This window comes from Desarmillaria tabescens (genome assembly GCF_030435595.1).
Source record: "Desarmillaria tabescens strain CCBAS 213 chromosome Unknown EV420scaffold_44, whole genome shotgun sequence".
Lineage (NCBI taxonomy): Eukaryota > Fungi > Basidiomycota > Agaricomycetes > Agaricales > Physalacriaceae > Desarmillaria > Desarmillaria tabescens.
In genome coordinates, this window is record NW_026848343.1 from 301,413 (window position 1) to 324,793 (window position 23,381).

Below are 23,381 nucleotides of genomic sequence, written 5' to 3' on the forward strand. Positions count from 1 at the left end.
TATTACTACCAGAAGATGACTATGTTGAAGGTTTTGCTGCAGATTCTATTCAGATATGGGAGTATTTTGGCTGAAAATGCGCCAATCGCCAGTGGTTCTGTAGAAAGAATTCGTTCATGAGCACACAGTGACTCAGAAAATACAAGAAACTACGTACTATACCAACAAGGAGTGAACAGGATATGTTCGACGGCGCTTCCATAGACAATTGAAGACATCATGCAAAAGAAAGCCGCTAACACTACCAGATGCTACAAGTAGGGTCACTGTGTTCACTCCAGCAACTCGTGTGCCACATTAGTACGTCAACCTTAGCTTACTGGATGGCGGTTATGATCATGCCGGAGACGATCCTAGCAACGTTGAACTTGAAGTCTATACGGGAAAAGCGAAGGCGTGAGAACATCATCCCAATTGTGGACGAATTCTTCGCATCCTTTCAATTCCTTTTACTCCCACCTTTGTTACGCGACTGATGATGATGACCTGGAATCCTCTCTCCAATTGATCACTGGATCTCCCCTCGACTTTGCCTCGCCAGTTCAAAACTTCCTGGTTTTCTTCATGCTTTTTTCTCAACCTCGCTTGCCGTATTCCTTAAGCCATGGCAGGCCTGTCCACCCGCTTCATCTGAACAGGAGCTTCCTGGACAGAACAGAGAAAAGCAGTGGTCCGCGCAAGCCGAGATTAGCCTGTCGTGGGTATTCAGATGACTAATCTTATCGCCATCTCTCGACAACAGTCATGGACAACCCATACCTTGCTCATCTACCCCCTTCTCAGCGTGGCTCCGGTTCGTCTAAGGCTAAAATTGATACCTCGGGAGACCCGCTATTTGGCTTTCTGCCGAGGAAAGTCACCGGTAAACAGGCGCGTCAGGCTCTGGTACGTTTTCTTCCTCGCAGAGTCCAAAGCTTTATCTGACAATATACCCAGGAACATGATATCAATCCATTCACAAAGCAGCCACATTCGGCCCAGTACAAGAGAATCCTTGCCTCGCGAGAAAAGCTACCCGTGTATTCGCAGATGGATGACTTTTTCAAGATGGTGATTCGTATGCGCGTTGTATTTGAGGAGGTGTTTGGGTTCTGTTGCCCTTAGAAACAGGCCGACCCCTCTTCAGATGGCGCCCTCCTCTTCAAGTAATCATTCAGCTGATGCTTGCAATAGTTCAATGAGAATCAGATCATTGTAATAGTTGGTGAGACCGGAGCAGGAAAAACGACGCAGTATGTGCTGCACATTTCCTTCTTATCAGACCAGCACTCACTGTTACTCAAAGAATACCTCAATTCGTCGTGTACTCGGATTTACCGCATACAAATGGCAAGCTCGTAGCATGTACCCAACCTAATCGTGTTGCAGCAATGTTGGTGGCAAAGCGGGTGGCGGATGAAATGGATGGTGAGTACCGTTAACATACTTGGACCCAGAAAGCTTACCTTGTTTTTAGTCCAGCTTGGTCGACACGTCGGTTATTCGATTCGATTCGAAGACATGACAGAGCCTGGTATAACGTTCCTCAAATACATGGCCGACGATATGCTTCTCTGGGAAGCAATGAACGATCCGAACCTCGAGCGATATTCCACAATCGTCTTAGACGAGGCGCACGAACGGACGCTCGCCACTGACATCCTCATGGGTCTCCTGAAAGACCTCGCAAAACGCCGGTCCGACCTCAAGATCATCATAATGTCCGCAACTCTTGATGCTCTCAAATTCCAAAAATACTTTGGCCTTACCGCTGGCACACCAGCGCCTCTACTCAAAGTACCCGGCCGCACACATTCTGTAGAGATGTTCTATACTCGAGACCCCGGGTCCGATTACGAGGAAGCTGCTATCCGAACTGTCCTTATGATCCACCGAGCCGAAGAGCCTGGTGACATCTTACTCTTTCTCACCGGTGAAGAGGAAATAGAGGATGCGTGCCGAAAAATCCAGCTTGAAGTGGGCGATCTGGTAAACCAGGACCCAGACTCCGTCGGCCCCCTAGTTTGCATACCCCTCTATTCTTCCCTGCCTCCTCAACAACAACAGCGCATCTTCGACCCTGCACCAACTCCTCGAACACCCAACGGTCCCCCAGGCCGAAAGGTCGTTGTCTCCACCAATATTGCCGAGACGTCCTTGACAATAGACGGAATCGTATACGTCGTTGATCCTGGTTTCTCCAAACAGAAAGTCTACAACCCTCGGATACGAGTTGAAAGTCAGCTCGTAAGCCCTATATCTAAAGCCTCCGCCCAGCAAAGAGCGGGCCGTGCAGGTCGTACGAGGCCAGGGAAGTGCTTCCGGCTTTATACGGAGAAGGACTTCATGAACGAGCTTGAAGACCAAATCCTTCCAGAGATTTTGAGGTGTAATATGAGCAATACTGTCTTGCTACTTGTCAAATTGGGTATCAAGGTAAGAATCTCACGCATCTATACAAGCACATATTAATTGGTTCCAGGATCTTGTACGGTTTGACTACGTGGATACTCCGGCTCCCGAGACGCTGATGCGAGCTTTGGAGTTACTGAACTTCCTCTCGGCGTTGGACGATGACGGTAACCTAACGGCACTGGGTAGTGTGATGGCAGAGTTCCTCCCGCTCGATCCTCAGGTGCGTCTGAAACTCCCTTTGCAGGTGTGTTTATCGCTAACACCTTTGATTTAGCTCGCAAAAGCGCTTATCGTCAGTCCTGAATTCAAGTGCAGTAACGAAATCCTTAGCATCGCCGCTATGCTTTCTAGTTAGCGTTCCCGTTTCCTACCTACCTATCACTCGACTAACAGTAACTATTAGTACCGAACATTTGGATACGACCGCCAAATGCACGTAGCCAAGCCGATGCAGCAAAAGCCCTATTCACTGTCCCCGATGGCGACCATCTTACCATGTTGAATGTCTATAATCAATATGTTCAAAGTATATTCACGTCTACTTTGCGGCCCAAAACAAGATGCTCACACAACCTCACAGATAAGTATGACAAGACCTGGCTGTACAACCACTTCCTCTCTGCTCGAGCTCTCGCCCAGGCGGACAACGTCCGTGCACAGTTAGCGCGAACCATGGCCAAACACGAGGTGGAACTACTTTCGCTCTCAGACGAGAAGAAATTGTACCAGAACATTCGTCAAGTGCTTGTTTGTGGGTTCTTTATGCAAGTAGCGCATAAAGAGGGAGAAAAAGGAAATTATCTCACGGTGAAGGATAACCAGGTTCGTAACGTTTTCTGCTTGCCTTCAAGGCCTCGTGATTGATAGCATATGCAGGTCGTGGCACTTCACCCGTCCTGTGGCCTCGACACTCAACCAGAATGGGTCATCTTCAATGAATTTGTGTTGACGAAGAGACCTTCACATTCGTACGGTATCCGAGGTTCGTCCTGAATGGTACGTTTGGCTCTTCTGCTTTGAGCTTCTTGGGCTGATGACCGTCGTCTTCCTAGGTTATTAGAGTTTGCGACAAACTACTTTGACCTATCAACGTTTACCAATGGCGAGACCAAGCGGGCGTTGCAACGTGTGGTGAATAAGAAAGCAGGCAAGGTCGGAAAGAGGAATGACACTGCAAAGGGAAGACGTGGAAGAACCAAGGCACGCAAAAAGAATTGATTTCTCTCTTCAGTTGATGATTATGTTCGCGATATTGGCTTGCTACTTTCTCGCGACACCCATAATTTGTGTCGGACAGTGCCATCCTTGTCTGTAACCTTGGTACTTGGATGCTTTCTCTAGCATGAGTTCTTGCGATGGCTTTGCTCTTTGAAAAGAATCTTGACAGCCCGCGAGTGATGAACGTCAATTCGCATGGGCCTTCAACGTTTCAATGCGGGGTTTGATGCTACCATAAAACCATGCATATGTTGCAAGAAAACCTTCTCATATTTCCGATGAAACTCTTCTTGTCAATTGTCCTGGCTGCTTTTCACGTGACTACGTGGTTCAGCGAGGTGCCGTGTGCCACGTTCATGCGGGCAACGACTCTTCCGATATATCCCTGTGCTTTTGTCTGCTTTTGATCGATGCAGGCAAGGCGGAACAGTCGTGTTAAATGATGAACTTTACCACATCGAGTCGGTGACGGATGAATACCACTGGACTTTGGGATGTCTTAATCGATCTGGACGGCACCATGCTTGTCAGTGTTTCCATTGATTAGAGTGTGCAGTTAGTGCTGACAACTCTGGGACTCAAATGGGGAACTAATATTACGTATTGGCACTTGAACGGGTTGCCGTTAGAATACCAGAATATGACTACAGTGTGGATGTTCGGAGGGGACAGAATCGTTTTTCGAGGACATGGGGTTGATGGTAATGGACAACTTTGGCGTGTCACTTTGTATGCTGACTCTCGTGATGCATGGCTGAGGGGACTTGCACTTGCAGATACGACGTTACAAGGAGTGTATCAATTTACCAGACCAGCCTAAAACTTTATGATCACGAAAACTATGAATTCGCTCTTTCTGGATTTGTACAGTCCCGGTTCTGAAGACAAAGCACGAGGGTTCCATGAGAGCAATGAGTCCATCCAGAAACTACGGTCCAGACGTCGCAATTTTGGTCGAAGATGAGCAGTGAAGGCGTGGGAAGTTCTCCGTATCGGCTTGTTGCCATACATAGTCAACGTTGGATGTCTTCATCATTGCAACATTGATTCCTGGTCTCAACAACAAGTTCATCATTCTCCACCTTGTTCTCCGAGTGGATGAGTAATCTTTTTGACGCAGAAGGTGGATGAATAAGTGGATGCTGGCTAATCTATTGGTTATCTTTCGTCATCTAGGACTCATATAAGATGCCAATTCACCTTCGATTCACCCATCAAACATGTCGTCCTTGGTTGCTCTCATCCTTGGTGCAGGTCCCAACGTTGGCCACCACGTCGCCAAAGCCCTGCAGTCCCAGAAATACAAAGTCGCCTTGGGCTCTCGCAATCCAGACGTCGATAAGCTCAAGAAGGATGGCTTCTTTCCCGTAAAAGTCGACATCACTCTGCCGGATAGCGTCTCTGCAGCATACAAGACAGTCTCTACCGATCTCGGTACTCCCAATGTGGTGGTATTCAACGGTGCGTCGTAGTCTTCTACGCTTGTCTGACATGAAACCGATTCCTCGTAGCTGCTGTCTGGCGCCGTCCAGAGATCGAAACAGATCCTCTCTCCTTGCCTTTGGAAGACTTCAAACGCACCCTCACTGTATCCACCAGTGTATACAGTGCTGCTCAGGATGTGCTGAAAGGATTCCGGTCCCTCACATCTGGCCCAAAGGCCTTCATCGTAACTGGCAACGCTCTTCCTTTCCTCCCTCACGATTACCTAGCCTTGTATGATCTCCAAACACTGAAAGTGGTGGAGGCTCATCTCTCCGAGGTGTTCTGGAATGCATATATCAAGGAGGGGATAAGGTTCGAGGTCTCGTAATTCCGCTGGCGATTTCCTTGCTTAATTAGTTGACACAGGTTCCATTACGCCCTCTTGGTTTCGCAGGAGGGAACTCTCCCGGCTTATAACGACTTCAAGACAAGCGGGCCTGCCCATGCTACTGCATACTGGGAGCTCATTAGTAGCGAGAAGCCTAAAGGCTGGGACTACAAGTTGCGTTTGAATCATTTCATCTTGGTGCTTTGGTTGACGGGTCTAATAGATTCACACTCGATGGGAAGAAATGGAACAAAACAAACTGAGATTTTGGCAACATGTTGTAACTGTAAATGTATATTATAGATCTTTCTGTCAACTCTTCAACGCTGTCTAACAGTAACAATCATGGGGTTTCGTCTGATGCTCCCGACTACCACCATCGCCACCATGTCTACTTCGTTTCAGAATCTATCTCTCCCCAAGACCTCTGGACTTCACTGCCTCCCGAAATACAGATTGGATTGACTAGTTGCGCAGGACCTGCCCCGTTTCCACTCACAAGCAATACAAGACTTTTACGCTTCTGGATACGGGCCTATCGAAAAACTGCAGCAGCCCTAAATGAACTTCGCGAGACCGTCGAGGTCCCCTTAGGCAGCCCTGCGTCCCGAAAGTACAAGTACATAGGGCGTTGTATCCACGCCGGGGTTCTAAGAAACGCCCAATGGCCTCTCTGCGTCTCCGCATCGTCGATATCAAACCCAACTTTTAGGTCCAGCTGTGGCATAGTGACGTGACATCGTAGACGACCAGCAGTTTCAGCTGGGTTTTATCGATTCTGGCTAGCCATTCCGACCTCCCGGAGATGAATTATTATCGGTTGAGTCGATATGTTAACCATGCCGATATCCAGACGGAAATATATGTCATCCCTGGGGTGTCGTTCGTCGCGTCACTGGCTCTGGAAGGGTGTGGATGTCGCTGTTCCAGATAGTTCTGATTATGTTATTTCTACTGTCGTGGTGGTGCGATTGTGTTTCTTTTGACAGTTCGTACTAATGATTGTTCTTTCACAGTACAGAGTGAATCATCGGCGCATTTCTTTTCTCCTTCGGAGGTCTCCTCATGCTTAGTCGTGTATCAGGATGCTGGAGGAAGTCGTTTCTATCAAATGCAAGGTACATTGATATCACGGCGGCAGAGTCAAAAGTCTCTTCCGAACAGTTCGTGCAATCGCTTGCTGAAGTAACAGGTATGTGCTTGTATTCATTTTTTTGAGTCTGTTTTTTCACTAATAAGTTAATAGCGACCTGAAAAGAAGCGTATCGGCTTCACTCAAGATCCGTAGCGTGCCAAGGAGAAGGAGGCGTTTGGTGTAACGAGATTTTAGGAGAAAAAGGTACCGGTCAGTCGCACCACCAAGGCGTTGAAGAATCGCTTCCAGAAAACAGACCGCTTAGGGCTCTTCCCTTGCCACTCCGTTTGACCACGCACCGCAGTCGAAGCTTTTTTCAAAGAGAAGCATGTGGACCTTCGTTCCACAGTGGAGAGGTCGGGGGGAAAATGTCTCCGCGTCATCGGGTGTTTCCGCACGCACAGCGAAGAAGACAACAGGATGGATCGTCCTTGGCATCCGCCAAAGTACTTACCATTATCCAGAATTGGGATTTGAAGTCCCTATCTTGTTGTTTTCTTGTTTCTTTGCCCTTGGTTGTGTGTAAGTCCTCACATTGGATCCTAGTATTGGTGATTGTACTAACACTGCAAACCATCTAGGCCAGCGGCTGTTTCCATTCGTCGCTTTTCTACTCTTTCCAGAACGACGGCCCTAACGACGGCGAGACGCAGCCCGTGTACTGTGTATAAGTGAACTGAAAGTTTAATGCGCAAGGCTGAAATATCACAAACAGATGCAGAAAATCACTTTCAGAGCCACAGCTAGGAGGCATCTAGCCTGAATGTCACAACTAATTCAAAAGGTGTAGCAATGAGGTCATTCGCGCACCAAAAAGCCGTCGGCATTTACCGCTGTAAGCAAAACGTTTCATGCTTCCGAAGTGTTCTAATTCTCATGCTATTTTGCCTAGCAGAATATAAATAGTCACCACCCAGCTGTGGAAGGTACTCAGGAAGTGCTGACGTCGTCGTGCACGGAGTTGTTCAGTCCGTCGGTTATAAACCGTTTCAGTGCTGGCACAATCCATTAAAAAGACCGGTATCCGCTCTGGGAGGACTACGCACTCTTCGCATTCTCTCCTTCATGGTCACTTTTTCTTATTGTACACATTGATTGAAGCAGAATCGAGTATCGGCGGTGAATAGCAAGTTTTAGCAGGATGCTGTTGCCGGTAAGTCGTGCTTCATCTCACTTCACTCATTTCCTCCTACTACTTCCCTCCTTACAGGCATTCTCGCTGTATTTTGCATCATATTCCTACACTGCGTGCGCGACTTTGCTCCTCTACGATATGCTCCTTCTCCTTCCCACTGAGATTAACTATGTATGGCTTTCCCGACCCTTACGTCCGTGTCTACTGCTGTTCGCGTTGAACCGCTACACACCTTTGATCGATACGGCGATAGCCATCAACTGGCTCCTGCATAAATCCACCCCCGCTCAGTGTCGTCGGTTTTACATAACCGCAAGTCCATTCGTACTCGGCGGGATTTTCACGTCTCAGGTGATTCTCATGATCCGCACCTACGCGATATGGGATAGGCGAAGGGCAATATTCTGGTGTTTCATCGGGACTGGGGTCGTCTGTTTCATACCAGCGGTTGTTTGCATGGCTATAGAACTCAAGACGGTTCATTGTAAGTTGTGTGCCATCCGTATCTCCGAAGCCAGTGAACGCTTAACACGGTCTAATTCATAGTCGTCGTACCGTCGTCCAACCAGCCTGGCTGTTTGAATGAGTCTTCTGCAAACCTCATGGCAGCGGTGTATATCCTTATGCTCGTTACGGATACGATCATTGCTTTGATCACGCTTTTCAAGGGCGTGGAGCACCTTCGTCGGTCGACTCATCCTTTCCTTATGGTGTTTTACGCCTCAGGGATGCTCTTCTACATATGTATCTTCACCATATCCCTTGCCAATATCCTTCTCCCCATATGGGTCCCTAAATCCACAGCCTTTCTTGGTTGCTTCCAGCGGATCTTCCATTCGATTCTGTGCAACCGCGTTATGCTGCTTATCCTCAAGCAGTGTCGACGCCGTCCTACGGAGGAGTTTTGCATGGACAGCATTGAATTGCCTGATACCGCACGGTAGGTCATACCCAACTTGTAACTGAAGTACGCATGTTTATGACTTTATTGTACATAAAAGATTCACTTAGTGGAGTACAATACCTACCGGAAATTGTTGATAGCAATACACCAGCTCAAGCTGAATGCAGTGAGCCACCGCAGAGGCTGGTGCGTTCCTACGGCTAATAATAAGAAACAGGTTTCGTTTTCAGCATAAATTTTATTCCAGTACTCAGATAAGCACCGGGACAGAGAGCCCCAGCAAGTAGCACTACACGAGGTGTTAAATTCATTCCGCCAAGTAAAAATGTATGTGAAGAAACCTTTTCAGCTCGGCAAACTCTATCCGTCCGGATAGCCTTTAGGCTAACATCATCGGGGACCAGGAGTGCTTAGGGCTCCGTTTGATCACGCACCGCAGTTGATGTATTTTTTCGAAGCATGTGGTCCAAACCATCGTTCCACGGTCGGGGAACTTGAAGAATATCTCCGCGTTGCCGCGCACACGGCGATGAAAGCACCGGGCCGACCGTACTTGATAGATATCCATCAAAGAATCATAGTGCAAAGTCGGTAGTTTCTATTTTGTTGGTTTCTTATTTCTCTGCCCTTGGTTGTAAGTCCTCAAAATTATTACTACGGAGATTATACTAACATTGCACATTCTTCTAGGGTAGCGTCTGTTTCCGTTTGTCGCCTTTGTACTCTTTTCCAGAATGCCGACCCTAACGACGGCGAGGAGCAGCGTCGGGTACCTCGTTTTTTTAAGTGAATAGAAGGAACACTGATATTTACTGCCTCAAAGATGAAATAGTTGTGATCAGGTGCAGAAGTGAAGTTCGTGGACGTTCAGAGTTACAGCTGAATAGCGACTATAATTCACCCTGGTTGTCATTATCAATTCAAAAGGCGTTCTGGTGTCGCCTAGCGAAACGCCGACGGCATTTCCCTGCAGGTAAAGCACGCTGTATGCTTCCGAAACGCCTGATCCTGTTTCATCTGGCATATTATATCTAGTCACCACTGAGCTGTGAAAGGTTAGTAGAAGGTACTCAAGAAATGCTGACGTCGTCCACGGAGTTGTTCAGTCCGTCGCTTGTAGCCATCTCAGGGTTGGTCCTTGCGTTAAAAGGACCAATACTCACTATGAGAGGACTACGCATTCAACTTCGCTCTCTCCCCTCCATGCTCACTTTCTTCCGCTGTACGCATTGAAGCGGAATCGAGGATCGGTTAACAGCGAGGTTTTATGCTCGATATTTCAGCGGGATGCTGTTAACGGTAAGTCGCGCTTCACTTCATTTCCCTCGAATTTGTTCAACTACTTTTACTTCCTTCCTTACAGACGTTCTCGCTGTTTTTTACATCTTACTCTCAAACTGCATGTGCGACTGTGCTCATCTACGACATCCTCCTCCTCCTCCCCACTGAGATTAAATATGTATGGCTTCCTCGGCCCTTACATCCGCGTTTATTACTGTTCGCGTTGAACCGCTACTCACCTTTGGTCGATACGGCATTGTCCATCAACTGGCTCCTGCAAACAGCCACCCCCGCTCTGTGTCGCCGGTTCCTCACCACTGTAAGCCCGTTCGTGCTCATTGGGATTTTCACATCGCAGGTGATCCTCATGATCCGCACCTATGCGATGTGGGATAGGCGCAGGACGATATTCTGGTGTTTTGTGGGAATTGGAGTCTTCAGTTTCATACCGGGGACACTTTGCATCGTCATATCACTCAAGACGACACAGTGTAGGTTGCTTGTCATCCGTGCTTCCAGAAAAGAGAGCTTAGCACTTATGATTCACAGTCGTCACATTATCCGGCGAGCCCGGCTGCTTGAATCTGTCTTCCACAAATATCATGGCAGTGGCATATATCCTTATGCTCGTTGCTGATACGATCATTGCTTTGCTCACGCTCCTCAAGGGTGTCGAGCACCTTCGTCGATCATCCCACCCTTTCCTTACAGAGTTATACGCCTCAGGGATGCTGTTCTACGTATGCATCTTCTTCATATCCCTCGCCAATATCCTTGTTCCTGTGTGGGTCCCTGGTCTCACAGCCTCCCTTGGTTGCTTCCAGCGCATTTTCCACTCAGTGCTATGCAACCGCGTTATGCTGCTCATCTTTAAGCAGCGTCGACGCTATCCTACAGGAGGGTCGTACACGGACGGCATCGAACTATCTGATACCACAAGGTGGGTTTGCACCCGACTTGTAACTCAAGTACGCAGATTAATGGCTTTACTGTCCATCAAAGATCCACATAGCAGTGTACAATACCAGAGATAGTTAATATCCATCGGTTCAAGCTGAATGCAGTAGAGGCTGGCGCACTTTTACCACAAAACAAGAAAGAATTCGTTTTCAACGTTTGATACTGAAACGAAGGTCCTTTCAAACCACACAGGTATATTTCATCAGAAGGGAGCTGGCATCCGCGAGATTCCATCACTAGCTGTGATAGTCCCACAAACAAAATTTGTGGTTTCGAAAGGAGCGCAAGCAAGAAAACAAATATGTCATTAGAGCTGCAGCGAGAAAATTACAATCATTCTTCCAATCCAAACCAAGTCCCCAGCAATCCCCAAACCTCCTCCCTTGCCTTTGCACAGACATCGATGAACTCCGCTTTACATGTTCTGCACATTCTCAACCCACACTGCTTCTGCCCGTCTGAAAAATCGTTCCGATCTGGCATACCCATGCCCTGTGCCAGTGTGAAAAGCGGATCGGCGTCGCGTCCACAAGCAATCCCGCCTACAGCTCTCAACAAGTTGAGCGTAATGTAATAGAAAGCCTCGATGCATAAATCCGGGTTTAGGCAATCGGCGGAGGGCGCGCGTCCTTGTATCTCCTCCAAGACGAAACACGCCGTAAACTGTTGTCCGATTTCGCGTCCTCGAAGAGTGCGTCGGAGAAGGTCTGTTGAAAGAGTTATTGTCGAGGAAGGATCAGTTAAAGAAGGACTGCCGGCGACAATCTTGCTCGGACCGTAACGACAGAGATCATAGAATGCAGCAGGTAGAAAATCGGTGATTCCAAGCTCGATGGAAAGGTGGATGATGTGGATGGGGTGACAGGTACGCTCCCGAGGTAGATATCGCCCGTTATCATCGGTAGCTTGTTGTTCTCGATGGTCCCATCCAGCGAGGGTCGTAGGCCAGTCGCGTGTCAACCGCGCCATGCATTGCACACGCAAATGCTCAACAAGGTATTTTATTGACAAGCGAAGCACAGCAGAAAGGCAGGCAAAGTCTTCAGAGGAGGTTTTAATGAAGTATCTGTGCATATAAGTGAGATAGCAGAAGGCGAGATTTCAACTAGACATACAGTCCGTCATAGAGCGCGCCAAGGAAATAAGCAACATCCTGTGACAAGTCGTGCAGCTCGACAAAAGGTGTACCGCAGTAAATGTCGTCGACTCCCGCAGACGGTTGGGGTAATTCGAACAAGCCTTGAAAGATCTCTGAATGGCGTGAAAGCTGGCCTCGATGGACTTTGAAAGCGACGCTGGCCGCAATGAGCACAATGTTTCCGTCTTCGAACCAAAAATCGTCAGAAATAGTAATTGTTGAATGAGCGGACATAATAAAAGAGTGATAGTGGTGGTCGTGATGATAGTTGGAGGCAAGTTCAAGCCTTCAAGGCTACGGCTTTATAGTGGACCGGAAAGTACCGGGCCGTTAATAGTGGCTGTGTCTGGGCAACTTTTCGAGTTCACTGTGCTGTTACCGTCAAGCCTCTTTCAGCTTGTATTTCATTGTTTGTCGTGATGGCCATCGATAACATGTTAACATCAGACGCACGCATGATATCCTCCTTCCCCACAGTCGTACTCTCCCTGACGCCAAATAGTCATGAATGTCGATCTACTGTATCTTCCAACTACTGTCAGTTCTCGGGATGTTACGAAAGAGCTTTCGAAGGTCCTTCATTCGCCAGAATTTCATCGAATCGATAATGGGCGCCTTTTCAACTTCAAGGTGATATTGAACTTGAACGAAAAAATGGGCGTGCGCAATAATGGAACGGGCATGGTACAGCTTCCAACAAAGGAGATCGGAAACAAATTCTACAATTGGGCAAAGGCGACACCCATACGGATACAGGGAAAGAAGATTAGGGTGGGCCGGATACGTGATTTAGCTCCCGAGGATGCTTGGGCCTTGCAACGAACACCTTTCATCGACCCGGCGCTCGATGATGAGTATGAAGACAAGTGCCGACAGTTGCAGGGTCAAATTAGGGTGGATGCCGTTCAGTTTGGCGTACTTCATTATCCATCATACCCAACATCATCACCTAATTCGCCGGCGGCACTGCGCGAGTATTCCGTCGAGTGGGAAAGCGAATGCACTGCATGGTTGACTTTTGAATATGCGTACAAGGCGATTCATATAACTGTGGGTTTCTAATGTCCATGACAAATTTTAATGAAGTGTCTGAAGCAGCAGCTTAGCTTGGGGACGAGATGAAGGAATCCATCTGCAAGTCCATAACTCTCAGCTTCTCCAACATCAACAAACTAGCTGTCGGTTATGACGGGATGCCTTGTCCGTTTGTTACTTACGTTTGCTTGTGTATAGGTACTGATTCTGATACTTTCATTAGACATTTGTTTTGATACGTTTACTCCGCCGGTTTTCGAAACTTTTGGGTTTCATAGATCATTGACCGGCGATGAAAAGAGGGATCGCAAAAGGTACAAGCATCGTATTAGCTCCCTTGATCCAAGACATGCCTTGGTCGCGCAATACGCCCATAAACTGCGATTGCTTCTCTATCCAGCTCCCGGCATTGTTGAGCGCTTTGTCGAGCTTTGCGGAATAGCAGGAATCTCACCGTCTCGCATCGTTCGTTTCATGCCTCCGAGCCATCTGCGCATGGAAGCTTCTAGGCGATGTTTCTTCGAACAAAAGAAAGTATGGAGACTGCGAAAACAGATCGTAGAGTTCAGTTGGCCTGTCGCCTTTCAACTGGAACTCTTGTTACACAACTGTTTACTTCATACAGAGGATTTAGACCACTTGATTCCTCTTGTCAAAGAGACTTGTCTTCGGCGCCCAAGCAAAGACGATGTTCTCACGGGTAATCTGCTGCGAAGCTACTCAGAGGCACTCAGCAATCGTAGTCCTCGTGAGTCGCCTCGAGCCTGCTTCCTTCGCGTCAGACAGCATTTCACTTTCAAGCAGCAGAAGCTGTCTGCAGGCTATTTCTTGTGCTGTCATATCACCGTCGCTCCGACCCGTATGATCCTGGAAGGACCCTATCACACCCAATCCAATCGCATTATTCGCAGATACCCCGGATTCGAGGATCATTTCATTCGCGTCGAGTTTCGCGACGAAAACAGACTTCCATACCGGTGGAATCAAGCTGTAGACATCACACCATTTCTCCTTGAGCGGATAGGCGGGATCTTGAGGGAAGGGTTCGAGCTTGCGGGACGAAAGTTCGAGTTCTTGGCCTACTCGAGTTCTGCATTGAAGGAACACTCAGTGTGGTTTATTAATCCATTCGAATACCAGCATCCCAACACCAAACAGATGGCCTGGATCACAGCCGACAGTATTCGTAATACCATTGGAGATTTCAAAAGCAAACCGATCATGACCATGCCATCCAAATGGGCGGCAAGACTTGGTCAAGCCTTTACTTCGACAAATCCCTCAGTCACCATTCGAAGGGATCAGTGGACTGTAGTGGAGGATTTGGGTTTGAAGCCATATCTGCATACGGATGGCGCGGGTACCATATCAGAGTCTTTGGGTGATGAGATCTGGGAGCGCCTGTGTGAGGGTCGTCGAGATCACGGAGAAAATATGATTAAACCATCGGCGGTAGGTTGCAGTGTCGCTGTGCATGGACTTTGATTAACTCGTTTTAGTATCAAATTCGCTTTTTAGGTTATAAAGGTGTCGTTGCGGTGGACCCGAGACTCGATGATAATCCCATTAGGATGCGACTGAGGCCTAGCATGGGGAAGTTCGAGAATTCACAAGCAACGGAAGCGAACATCGAGATCGCAAGCTATTTCAACAAGCCTATGCGATCGTATCTCAATAGGTAATCTTTTGCACATGTCTTTCGAGTCTGCTGTTGCTTATATTAGACCTGTCCAGGCAATTAGTCGTGATTTTAGAGGACAAACTTGTAAGAAGGGAGGTGTTCCAGGAACTTCAAGATGACGCAGTAGCCAAAGCTTTAACCATCAACGACTCAATGCAACAGTTCTCCAACATCTTGGAAGAGCATTCCTTAGGCAACGTCTACCGGTTGTCTTATATCATTTCCCGACTCTCGGCCCTCCGCTTGGATATCGCTACCCCCGGGATCGATACGCCATTCCTAAAGGAGTTGCGGGAAGTAGGAAAGATACATGTTTTACAAGACATCAAGTATAGGGCCAGAATTCTGGTTCCTGATAGTTATCAACTTATCGGTGTGCCAGATGAGGGTCCTGCCTATGTGAAGGCGGGATGTAAGAACGTGTTCACTCTCAAGAAACGTAACATATACGGTCAGTTGCTGACTGATGTCGTATTAAGCGGTGTCTAATGTTATTTCTAGCTTGTATACAACGCCCCGGCGAAAAGCCTGAGTGGTTTGAGGGCGGGTGTACAGTCTATCGAAATCCTCTGACACATCCTGGGGATGGTAAGCCGGATACCTTTCATCCATCGCGTCGATTGCTATGTTCTCATCATTAATCATAGTTCAGCAAGTGATAGCTGTAAAACCCCCCGAGAATATGTTTTGTGCGTTCGCACATCTTCGAAACGTCATGGTTTTCCCAACCGTTGGTAGGTGCCTAATAGTCAGCTTGAGTCACGATTTTATCTGGGCTTCAGGTGATCGATCCTTTCCCTCGATGTTGGGCGGCGGTGACTTGGACGGGTTGGTCATTTCCTGAATAATCATTAGGTGCTTTTATCCCTGATATGATTGACATTCAGTGATACATTTATCATCATCCCAAATGTCAATTTACAGCCTTCAAGAGTAGATCCTCCTGCGTCGTATCCTCCAGGAGAGGAGTACCGAGCTCGGCATGATGATGGATCACTGAGAGAATGCGACGTCGATGATATCATCAAGTTTGTTGTGGAGTATATCGAATTCGACGTTTTGGTACATATATTCTGCGCATATTTCCCTTTCCCTGCCTTATCTCGTCTTCAGGGCGTCTTGTCTGGTAGACTGATTAGAATAGCAGGTATGGTGCAATGTCTTTGCAACAATACTCAGCTCACAGTTGTTTGCCACGCAGATCAAGTGAAGGTAAATCATCCGTTTTCGTTGGAATACCTCCCAAATTGTTGTAAACAACCCACAGGAAGGCATTTACCACAAGGACTGTGAAACGCTTGCGGCGCTTTGTTCTCAGGCAAGATCTTCAAATTGTTCAGCAGTAAAGGTCTGAACTTTGAGCAGGCCGTGGATTATCCCAAACAAGGAGTGCGTGTAGAGCTCAGAGGTGCTCCCGATAGGCCCAAGAAACCTGACTGGCAGGCTGGTGAAGCCATTGATCCTCGGGTAACGGATTACTACGAGTCGCAGAGGGCCCTGGGATTCATGTACCGCTCTATTAGCTGGAAAAATCCGGAGAAACGTCCCGCGTATACTGCCGATTCAGACTCTCCTTCCCTCTCAACAGACGCATTATCCTTAAAACTTACACCATCCATCGAGCAACATCTCTTCCCGTACACCCCTCCTGATGGATCATCCCACGAAATCACGACTCTCTTCCACCAATATGCCGATGAACTCCGATACATCTGCACCACCCAAGCTCTTGCAAATACAAAGATTTCAGAAGCGGAAGTCGTGGTGGGCACGATGTTAGGTGCACAGGATAAAGCGAGGAGAGATCGGATTTGGCGAATGATCGATCAAGCTTCGCAGGCGGTGAGAGACGTGCGGCAGGGGCTTTTGCCTTATGAGGAAGAGAAGATTGTTACGAAAGAGATGTTCAGGGCAGGCCTGAAGCGTGCATGGTGCGCTTGGGACTTTAGTTTACGCCATTCCAGAGAGTTTGGTGCTCTGAGCTTCGGACTGGTCGCTTTGCGGCAGGTTTTTGAGTGTCTGGAGGGGCTCGACGGTGATGGGCATATGATCCCAACAGAAAGTTACGAGCCTTGAAGATGACCCGTCTCTCAAATACATACACCATAAGCTTCGGTGCGGGTAGCTGTATGACGTGGAATTTCATATAACATCACTATAGTGGCCTTGGGTTTTCGAACAGCAATGGAAGGTATCTAAGATATTCATTGTCTTAGTGCGATTGCAACGACATAGATAAATAGCAGTAAAACTGGACATGAACAGTCGGTAGGTAAGAAGAAATGTTGAAAGTATGTACTTTTGATATGAATTTCCGGAACCATATGTATGCTATGTTATGTACAGCAACCCCCCTACATCTTCCTGATCGCAGCCTTCTAATCATTAATGGATGCCATTCACGCTAACTTGGTTCAAGGCAGCATCCGCCTTCTTCAAATCACCTTCACTCAAACTACGGAACGTGCTCCCACCAGGTGTGCTTGCACCACTCATGACGCTCCCGCTCCTCGATCTTACCTTCATTACCAAGGGGCTAGAATATAAGAAGGATCAGTGAAGAATCACAGTAAGAAAAAACAGGGTAACCCACAATGGATACGAATCGTCTTCGTCGACTCCTCCGGGCCATGCCTGACCCCGGTAGTCACTCGTTTCCAATCGTTGCATCTCCTCCGTCAGGGTCCCAATATCTCCAGGCGTCGCGGTACCCCTCAGTCTCGGACTGGCAGGAACGCTCAAGGGAGGCATCCTTCCGACACCACCACCAAAGTAGTCGTCGTCGTCTTCGAGCTCTCCCTCGCCATAGAACGCATCAGGGTAGGCCCGCCTCAAACCTAGCTGCCGGCTCTTGCTATACTCGATCCCTAGATTCTTCCAATCCAGTAACGGGCTGAGACGCTCTACGCGGTTCCGTTGGTTGATTCGCTGCCGACGTGATTTATTGCAAAAGGTGAACATATGATCTGTCAGTTGGTTCACAGAGTCCTCAACGCTTTGCGACCTCCGGTCAACGATATAACAGCCTTCGTCTTCAGGTCGCTCGATGAGGTCTTGCATGAAACACCCAAAGCCAGAGAGATTAGTAGTGATACTCGGAATGCCCATCTACAAAGTCAGGCGCATAAATAAGTACGGGAACATCCAAGATCATGTCAATAACGTACCACTGTGCACTCTGCTGGTGTATATCCCCACGGCTCATAGTAACTGGGAAACACGCCTAGGTGACATCCCCTCACGAACTCCTCATAGTCTAAGCCCAAAATCGGATTATTCGAGTTCAAAAAGTCGGGATGGAAAACGATCTTGACACGATCATGTGCATGATTGAAAAGTTTGACCCTCCGAATTTGATTGAGAATAGGGATCATTAGCATCATCGGCCATGTTGTGCGTCGTTATAGGTGGAAGAGAGTTGCGTTTGAGTGCAAATATGCGCCGCTTGAGAAGGACGATGTCTTCCGCAGACAAGAGTTCTTCAGAGGTCGGAATCGCCTTGATTTCGCTACAGTGGTCGATCAGCATCGGCTATGATGAGCAGGAAAATACGATACGTACCCATGGGACCGTGCCGCATGGTCAAAAAGCCGCGCGCCAATCCGGTTTTGGATCTCTGTTACAGTGTCTCGCAACTGCTTTGTCACGGCTTGACCCTTCAAGGCTTCAATGGTGTACGAGTTGGTCGCGGCGGGCATGATGATAAAGGCGACGACCGTTACAGACGATCCTGTCTTTTGAAGCCGGTAATTAAGTCCTATATACATTCACTTGAGAGTGCAATCGGAAAAGAAGGATGGAAACGCACGAGCAAGCGACTCGATAAACATATCTACACCCTTATTTCGATACTCGTATCGCCCCGCAGTAAACATCTGTTCAACGTCAAACTGTGAAGTGCTTGAAAGAGATGGCCACTCACGTATAACGTATTATCCAGGTCAAAATCATAATGCCCGTAAAAGTGTCCTCTTACGAACTCGTTGATTTTTGCCTTGGACGTTGAGTGTAGGTTTTGGAACTCGTGCATGGCCTGGAACTTCTTAACGTTGAGACCGTTGGGAACGACGCCGTCCTGGCTTGCGCTTGAGGAGATGCTCTGCTTCGTAGGCGGTGATGTGTGATACTGTCGTGAAGACATCGGCACAATGCGCTGCGCTCCGCTCGATGCAATATCTATGGTAGATTCCACGCTTGCCCGCTTCATGGTCAACGTCAAAGTATTGCAGGTTGTTGTAAAAGTCCACAGAACCAGCACAGAGATACCTCCCGAGCAGCGTCGCATGGGTAGTGAAAATGGTTGTGACGTCGATATGACGCTTGCGACAAAGCGGGATAGCGAGGCCAGCTTGCCATTCGTGGAAGTGTGCCACGACAGCTGTAGTGAGCTGTCTTGAAACGTACTGGGCGGAGAGATCAGTGGGAGTAGCAACCAACAGAAAAAGCACCGCCTACCTCGCCAAAGAACCAGGCGACTAGGTACCCGAATACGATGGTTTCATTCGTCTCGTGGTCGTTGGGAGGTGAGGGTATCCCCGCGAGGTTCCACAGGTCACCTTTCCACTCGTCGAGTCTGCTGTACTGGCTTCCGGTGTCGAAGAGCAGGACTCTGGGCGCGCCCTCGATAAGCCAACGCCCGTAGAGAATCTTGACGCCCTGTGACCGCATGAGATCAAGCGTTGCGGCGAGATGCTCGTCCTGAGGCTCCTGCTGCTCGACCTCCATCGGCGCTGTCTTGTAGCTGAGCGGGCCAATAAGGCAGTACCTATCGCCATATTCTGACACTGTTACTGGAACCTTGGTCTTGATGACGGTGTAGATACCGCCGACTTTGTTGGCGACTTCCCAGGCGCATTCGAAGAGGAGCGGATGGTGGACGTCGCGCTTTTCAGACATGATGAGAGTTGGAGATGAAGAGGTTGTGCTGGTGGATTTGATGCGCGTAGATGTTGGTATCAAAACATGGATGAGGTCATCGCTCTCTCGTAAATACACTGACGTCATCAATCCTCCCACGTCGTGAATCTTCTGGTCTTCACCACTGTACTAGAATTCCGACTCATTCGAATAGGTAACTGGAGAGCCACACCGGTTTTTAGGCGCAACCATATGGCTCGAACGTTCCCCCGAAAGTCCGGTGTCAACGCGTTGTAAGCCCTTCTCTTGGTTCTGAGGCATCTGGAACTCGTCGTTTCGAAAAGTGGACAACTTCCTTTGGGGCCTATCGTAATTCTACCATTCTTTGAGGCCTTCCATGCCATCTCATACCGGAACAATCGTTGTATCGCTTGGGTTTCTGAATTGCCAGGCTTCAAGCTCCCCATGGACTGATGATTGCCAGGATCCTACCCATCTTCGGAGCTTACCTGTCTCCACAATCATTTTTTGGCCTCTGGGTAGGCATGTGCAGTAATCAGGGGGACACGGACCATCGAGAGTTTGCTTTACCTTCGAAGTTTGTGTAGTAGAACCACAAGTTGTCATTTAATACAGACCTCGCACTGCCCCCATCGTATCCTGTGACGTCTTCAGATCTTGTTCAGCATCGTCATGGCACTTCTCGTATTGACAAAACTTACCCAACATGTAGCATGGCATTCTTTACGCCGCCCAAAGAGAGAACGCTCGTGACCGGACTCCAATTCATTAATGCACTGTGACGTTATCTTCTCTCTGTATCGAGCACAGAACGCTAAACCCGAAATATGGACGCCTTACGTCGGTGGAGAGAACACTCCTAGTAGCGCTTCAGCGGCTCTGAAAGACGTATTGGACCAATCCTATGCCAGCACTCAGGTGCCTCTTTCCTAGCCGTATCGCAAAGCACCCTCATCACGTCTCCGAGTCTGCAGGCTACAGCTCCTCTGCGTCTTTATTCATTGCCGACAGCTCTCTGTCTCTGTCTCTGTCTCTCTATCATTCGAGATGTACTCGATATCAGCTGTTGCGTTGGATAATGCTTCTCGACGAACCTTCCGCAGTGTCTCAATCTGCAAACGCATAGTCGACCGATACATCCATTGCTGTCCAGCAACCTTTTCGTACACTCAAGATTCCTCGAGCATTGTTACATTCCAACTCAATGTTTTCTACAGAATCGATACGAGTGCTCGCGACTTCCATGCTTGGAAGGGATCTTGAATTTTTTTGGGGGCCGTTCTCGAAGGATAACAGGCTAGAAATATGTCGACTGATACCGAGAGGAGAAGTACCATGACAGGAGGAGGCTAAGGCCCGTTAACCCTCAAGCACCAGCGGGCTGTCTTGCATGGGAGTAGATGGTGAATTTCGTACTCAGTCGGAATACTCGGAACATAGCATAATAGGAATAACTGTGATATAGGGATGTAGGTACAGGGCACATACTAAAAGAATGAAGTAGATAAAAGGGAGTCACCAAAGTGATGCGAACGGATGGGGTATAGGTAATAATAGGAAACAGATGTTGGTAGCGCCTCTTTCGATATAACATGATTCACCTATCAAACATATCGGTTTATGCCTGTTCGTCTTCAAGTGCTGAATATATTGCTTTGAGGCGCGATGCAAGTGCAGCTGCCGTTGGGCGTTGGAGAGGATTGCCCCGCCAACACTCTTCTATCACGGACCACAGAACATCCGAGACGCTCGCCTCCTCGATGGTAGGACGCCTTGGTTTCTCGCCTGCGATGATTGCACCGAGAACACGAGGCTCATTATAATACGAATAAGGCACAGCACCTGTATATGTCTGCCACGATGAAGAATCGTCATAAAAGATGAACACTCTGATCGGTGAACCTTACTTGTAGAACCAATCCCCCGACAGAGTATATGTCGGCAGATGGATGAAGGTGCGGCTCGGCACCCTCTTGTACGACTACAAGCTCCGGGGCGGCCCAACGCAAGGCACCACCATGAGGTGAAGATATGCCACCTGCACCGGTCTTGGATGTACCTCGACATTCGGAAACCACAGCTGATAGACCAAAATCAGCTAGGCGGGCACATCCATCAGAATCTACTAGAACATTCCCCTAGGTCTGATGTTAGCTAAGCATAAAGAACAAAATGAAAGGCTATACGCCATGTAAATCCCCATGGACAATATTTTTTGAGTGGACTACCAACCTTATTAGCTGATGACTAGAAGCATTGTGAGATCACTTACGGTATATCAAACCAGAGCATACTTGGATGAGCTTTGTTTTCGATCAGCAGTGTAGTAGGAGAAAAGGATGATTAATATCTTACAAGACGAAGACAAAGCTCCTCTGTGTTTTCCATTTTTGTCTGGCTGAGCTTCAGGAAGTCGACCAATGTGCCATTTGCCATCCATGGACAGACAATCCCAATGGACATCATTGGATCAACAGCATGATCACCACTAGCACGGACAGACTCATAGGTATTATTGTGGCAAATACCAAGAAGCGGAAGGACGTGAGGATGTTCCAGGCTTTGCCAGATTCGAATCTCTCGATACAAGTGCTTCAAACTGTCAATAATCCTCTTACTCTATCAGAATATGTGCTTACTTTAGTCACTTGAGTGACGCAGAGTCGGAGGTATTTCACAGCGACAGTCATCTAAGCAGAGCATTAATCAGAACAAAATGGATGTGAATCAAATGAACAAATAGTAACCTTTGCATTCGAGAAAGTGAGCCCAGCTTTCCAAATTTCGGCGGATCCACCAAAAAACTCTGGTTGCTCTCCAATCCGTGTCAGGCGACTGGTTAGATTTACAACGCCGAGGTCTAACAGAAGGTTATGGTTACTACATTGCCATACCTTGTAATGCCAAAGCAACGTACTGATCATAGCGCTCAGAGATCGTTGCATAAGAGCACCTTCCGTGACTCCCGCATCATTGTGTGCTTGAGACGTCAATGCGGTACTAGATATTTCAAGATCCACAGACTCCGCAGGTAACTTCAGAGCAAGGGATTGCAGCTCCTTAGCATCATACTGAAAAATGAGCTGCAGATTGGCTTTCACGAAACCTTTCACTAATAGTGAAAGTTTGGATGTGAAAGTAGTAGGATACAGACGATCTTTGCGCATGATTTTTGCTGCCACAAGCGCCATGTACGAACGGAGATCCCATGGCGTCCAAGTGTTGTATACCAGATTCTATGCATTGAGTTAGTGAACAAGACCACAGTGACACAAGGTTCAAAAAGTGCACCTCAAGAAACATATATCCTAAGGAGTACTCCGAGTACACATCCTTTCCTTCCAAGATCTCTCCTGAATGAAATAGTCGAAGATCCATTGATAGGGGCCCTACTACGTGAAGGAGGATGGTAGGTGGGATTTAAGCGCACGCTTGGAAGCTGCTCAAAAGCTGCTCGAACATCCTCGCAAGTTTCTCGAAGGCGATCAGAGAGACCTTCCAACAATGCTATCTTGTTCAGCACGGCTTGATGCTGTTCTGAAAGTGCTCGACGCTTTTTCAAAATTGCTCGAGACTGTTGCAAAATTACTTGATACCGTTCCAAAGCTGCTCCACACTCCCCCATAGTTGCCTGATCCAACTGCTCCCAAGCTACTCGAATCTCCTCCGAAACCACTTGAAATTCCTGCTCCAAAGCTGCTTGATGCCACTCTAAAACAGCTCGAGCCTCCTTTAAGCGGGAGTGCTTTTCCAAATAGTAGGGCGAGTGCCACATTAAAGCTGCTACCCACTGCTCCGCATAGTTTGGG

The 23,381-nt window shown here is 48.0% G+C and overlaps 9 protein-coding genes across 9 annotated transcripts; 5 read left to right on the plus strand and 4 right to left on the minus strand.

Annotated features, from left to right (window-relative positions):
- Positions 1 to 744: 744 nt before the first annotated feature.
- On the plus strand, positions 745 to 3,612 carry EV420DRAFT_1483819 (P-loop containing nucleoside triphosphate hydrolase protein; the record flags this gene model as incomplete). The annotated part of the gene is made up of 11 exons (XM_060470014.1): positions 745 to 885; positions 937 to 1,080; positions 1,174 to 1,232; positions 1,286 to 1,407; positions 1,457 to 2,415; positions 2,462 to 2,614; positions 2,669 to 2,744; positions 2,798 to 2,920; positions 2,975 to 3,216; positions 3,271 to 3,376; positions 3,455 to 3,612. 11 exons carry the CDS (start codon positions 745 to 747, stop codon positions 3,610 to 3,612), a joined length of 2,283 nt encoding a protein of 760 aa, XP_060326181.1.
- A 1,114-nt stretch (positions 3,613 to 4,726) lies between these two features.
- Positions 4,727 to 5,990, plus strand: EV420DRAFT_876677 (uncharacterized protein). The gene is made up of 4 exons (XM_060483840.1): positions 4,727 to 5,073; positions 5,124 to 5,409; positions 5,464 to 5,598; positions 5,649 to 5,990. Exons 1-4 carry the CDS (start codon positions 4,833 to 4,835, stop codon positions 5,686 to 5,688), a joined length of 702 nt encoding a protein of 233 aa, XP_060326182.1. The 5' UTR covers positions 4,727 to 4,832; the 3' UTR covers positions 5,689 to 5,990.
- Positions 5,991 to 7,497: 1,507 nt separating this feature from the next.
- EV420DRAFT_876850 (uncharacterized protein) lies at positions 7,498 to 8,809 on the plus strand. Its single transcript, XM_060483841.1, has 2 exons — positions 7,498 to 8,179; positions 8,242 to 8,809. Exons 1-2 carry the CDS (start codon positions 7,702 to 7,704, stop codon positions 8,637 to 8,639), a joined length of 876 nt encoding a protein of 291 aa, XP_060326183.1. The 5' UTR covers positions 7,498 to 7,701; the 3' UTR covers positions 8,640 to 8,809.
- Positions 8,810 to 9,587: 778 nt separating this feature from the next.
- EV420DRAFT_876668 (uncharacterized protein) lies at positions 9,588 to 11,033 on the plus strand. The gene is made up of 4 exons (XM_060483839.1): positions 9,588 to 9,898; positions 9,963 to 10,371; positions 10,430 to 10,820; positions 10,883 to 11,033. The coding sequence occupies exons 1-4, from the start codon at positions 9,887 to 9,889 to the stop codon at positions 10,890 to 10,892; spliced, it is 822 nt and encodes a 273-aa protein (XP_060326184.1). The 5' UTR covers positions 9,588 to 9,886; the 3' UTR covers positions 10,893 to 11,033.
- Positions 11,034 to 11,173: 140 nt separating this feature from the next.
- Positions 11,174 to 12,212, minus strand: EV420DRAFT_1276059 (uncharacterized protein; the record flags this gene model as incomplete). The annotated part of the gene is made up of 2 exons (XM_060467940.1): positions 11,174 to 11,906; positions 11,956 to 12,212. The coding sequence occupies 2 exons, from the start codon at positions 12,210 to 12,212 to the stop codon at positions 11,174 to 11,176; spliced, it is 990 nt and encodes a 329-aa protein (XP_060326185.1).
- Positions 12,213 to 12,482: 270 nt separating this feature from the next.
- On the plus strand, positions 12,483 to 17,044 carry EV420DRAFT_1713981 (RNA dependent RNA polymerase-domain-containing protein; the record flags this gene model as incomplete). The annotated part of the gene is made up of 12 exons (XM_060479669.1): positions 12,483 to 13,028; positions 13,085 to 13,178; positions 13,237 to 14,465; positions 14,513 to 14,691; positions 14,748 to 15,145; positions 15,196 to 15,282; positions 15,342 to 15,428; positions 15,477 to 15,522; positions 15,582 to 15,756; positions 15,808 to 15,841; positions 15,966 to 16,012; positions 16,060 to 17,044. 12 exons carry the CDS (start codon positions 12,483 to 12,485, stop codon positions 16,768 to 16,770), a joined length of 3,633 nt encoding a protein of 1,210 aa, XP_060326186.1. The 3' UTR covers positions 16,771 to 17,044.
- Positions 17,045 to 17,079: 35 nt separating this feature from the next.
- Positions 17,080 to 19,590, minus strand: EV420DRAFT_1647793 (glycogen synthase; the record flags this gene model as incomplete). The annotated part of the gene is made up of 9 exons (XM_060478082.1): positions 17,080 to 17,230; positions 17,288 to 17,802; positions 17,862 to 17,950; positions 18,039 to 18,202; positions 18,256 to 18,451; positions 18,503 to 18,569; positions 18,617 to 18,769; positions 18,822 to 19,097; positions 19,150 to 19,590. 9 exons carry the CDS (start codon positions 19,588 to 19,590, stop codon positions 17,080 to 17,082), a joined length of 2,052 nt encoding a protein of 683 aa, XP_060326187.1.
- Positions 19,591 to 20,526: 936 nt separating this feature from the next.
- EV420DRAFT_1568889 (uncharacterized protein) lies at positions 20,527 to 20,924 on the minus strand. The gene is made up of 2 exons (XM_060474195.1): positions 20,790 to 20,924; positions 20,527 to 20,735 (listed from the first exon to the last, which is right to left on the minus strand). Exons 1-2 carry the CDS (start codon positions 20,907 to 20,909, stop codon positions 20,571 to 20,573), a joined length of 285 nt encoding a protein of 94 aa, XP_060326188.1. The 5' UTR covers positions 20,910 to 20,924; the 3' UTR covers positions 20,527 to 20,570.
- An 88-nt stretch (positions 20,925 to 21,012) lies between these two features.
- EV420DRAFT_877196 (kinase-like domain-containing protein) lies at positions 21,013 to 23,168 on the minus strand. The gene is made up of 9 exons (XM_060483842.1): positions 22,864 to 23,168; positions 22,490 to 22,808; positions 22,320 to 22,432; positions 22,212 to 22,262; positions 21,928 to 22,164; positions 21,845 to 21,875; positions 21,759 to 21,796; positions 21,480 to 21,710; positions 21,013 to 21,424 (listed from the first exon to the last, which is right to left on the minus strand). The coding sequence occupies exons 1-9, from the start codon at positions 22,948 to 22,950 to the stop codon at positions 21,191 to 21,193; spliced, it is 1,341 nt and encodes a 446-aa protein (XP_060326189.1). The 5' UTR covers positions 22,951 to 23,168; the 3' UTR covers positions 21,013 to 21,190.
- Between the last annotated feature and the right edge of the window lie 213 nt (positions 23,169 to 23,381).

Coding starts and splice junctions, on each gene's coding strand:
- EV420DRAFT_876677 (XM_060483840.1), top strand. CDS start 4,833: ATGTCGTCCTTGGTTGCTCTCATCCTTGGTGCAGGTCCCAACGTTGGC. Junction 5,074..5,123: donor CAATGTGGTGGTATTCAACG/GTGCGTCGTAGT, acceptor GATTCCTCGTAG/CTGCTGTCTGGCGCCGTCCA. Junction 5,599..5,648: donor CCTAAAGGCTGGGACTACAA/GTTGCGTTTGAA, acceptor CGGGTCTAATAG/ATTCACACTCGATGGGAAGA.
- EV420DRAFT_876850 (XM_060483841.1), top strand. CDS start 7,702: ATGCTGTTGCCGGTAAGTCGTGCTTCATCTCACTTCACTCATTTCCTC. Junction 8,180..8,241: donor AGAACTCAAGACGGTTCATT/GTAAGTTGTGTG, acceptor TCTAATTCATAG/TCGTCGTACCGTCGTCCAAC.
- EV420DRAFT_876668 (XM_060483839.1), top strand. Junction 10,372..10,429: donor ATCACTCAAGACGACACAGT/GTAGGTTGCTTG, acceptor TATGATTCACAG/TCGTCACATTATCCGGCGAG.
- EV420DRAFT_877196 (XM_060483842.1), bottom strand. CDS start 22,950: ATGGATCTTCGACTATTTCATTCAGGAGAGATCTTGGAAGGAAAGGAT. Junction 22,433..22,489: donor ATCTCTGAGCGCTATGATCA/GTACGTTGCTTT, acceptor ACCTTCTGTTAG/ACCTCGGCGTTGTAAATCTA. Junction 22,263..22,319: donor TCACTTTCTCGAATGCAAAG/GTTACTATTTGT, acceptor TGCTCTGCTTAG/ATGACTGTCGCTGTGAAATA.
- EV420DRAFT_1568889 (XM_060474195.1), bottom strand. CDS start 20,909: ATGGTACTTCTCCTCTCGGTATCAGTCGACATATTTCTAGCCTGTTAT. Junction 20,736..20,789: donor CGCGAGCACTCGTATCGATT/CTGTAGAAAACA, acceptor TCTTGAGTGTAC/GAAAAGGTTGCTGGACAGCA.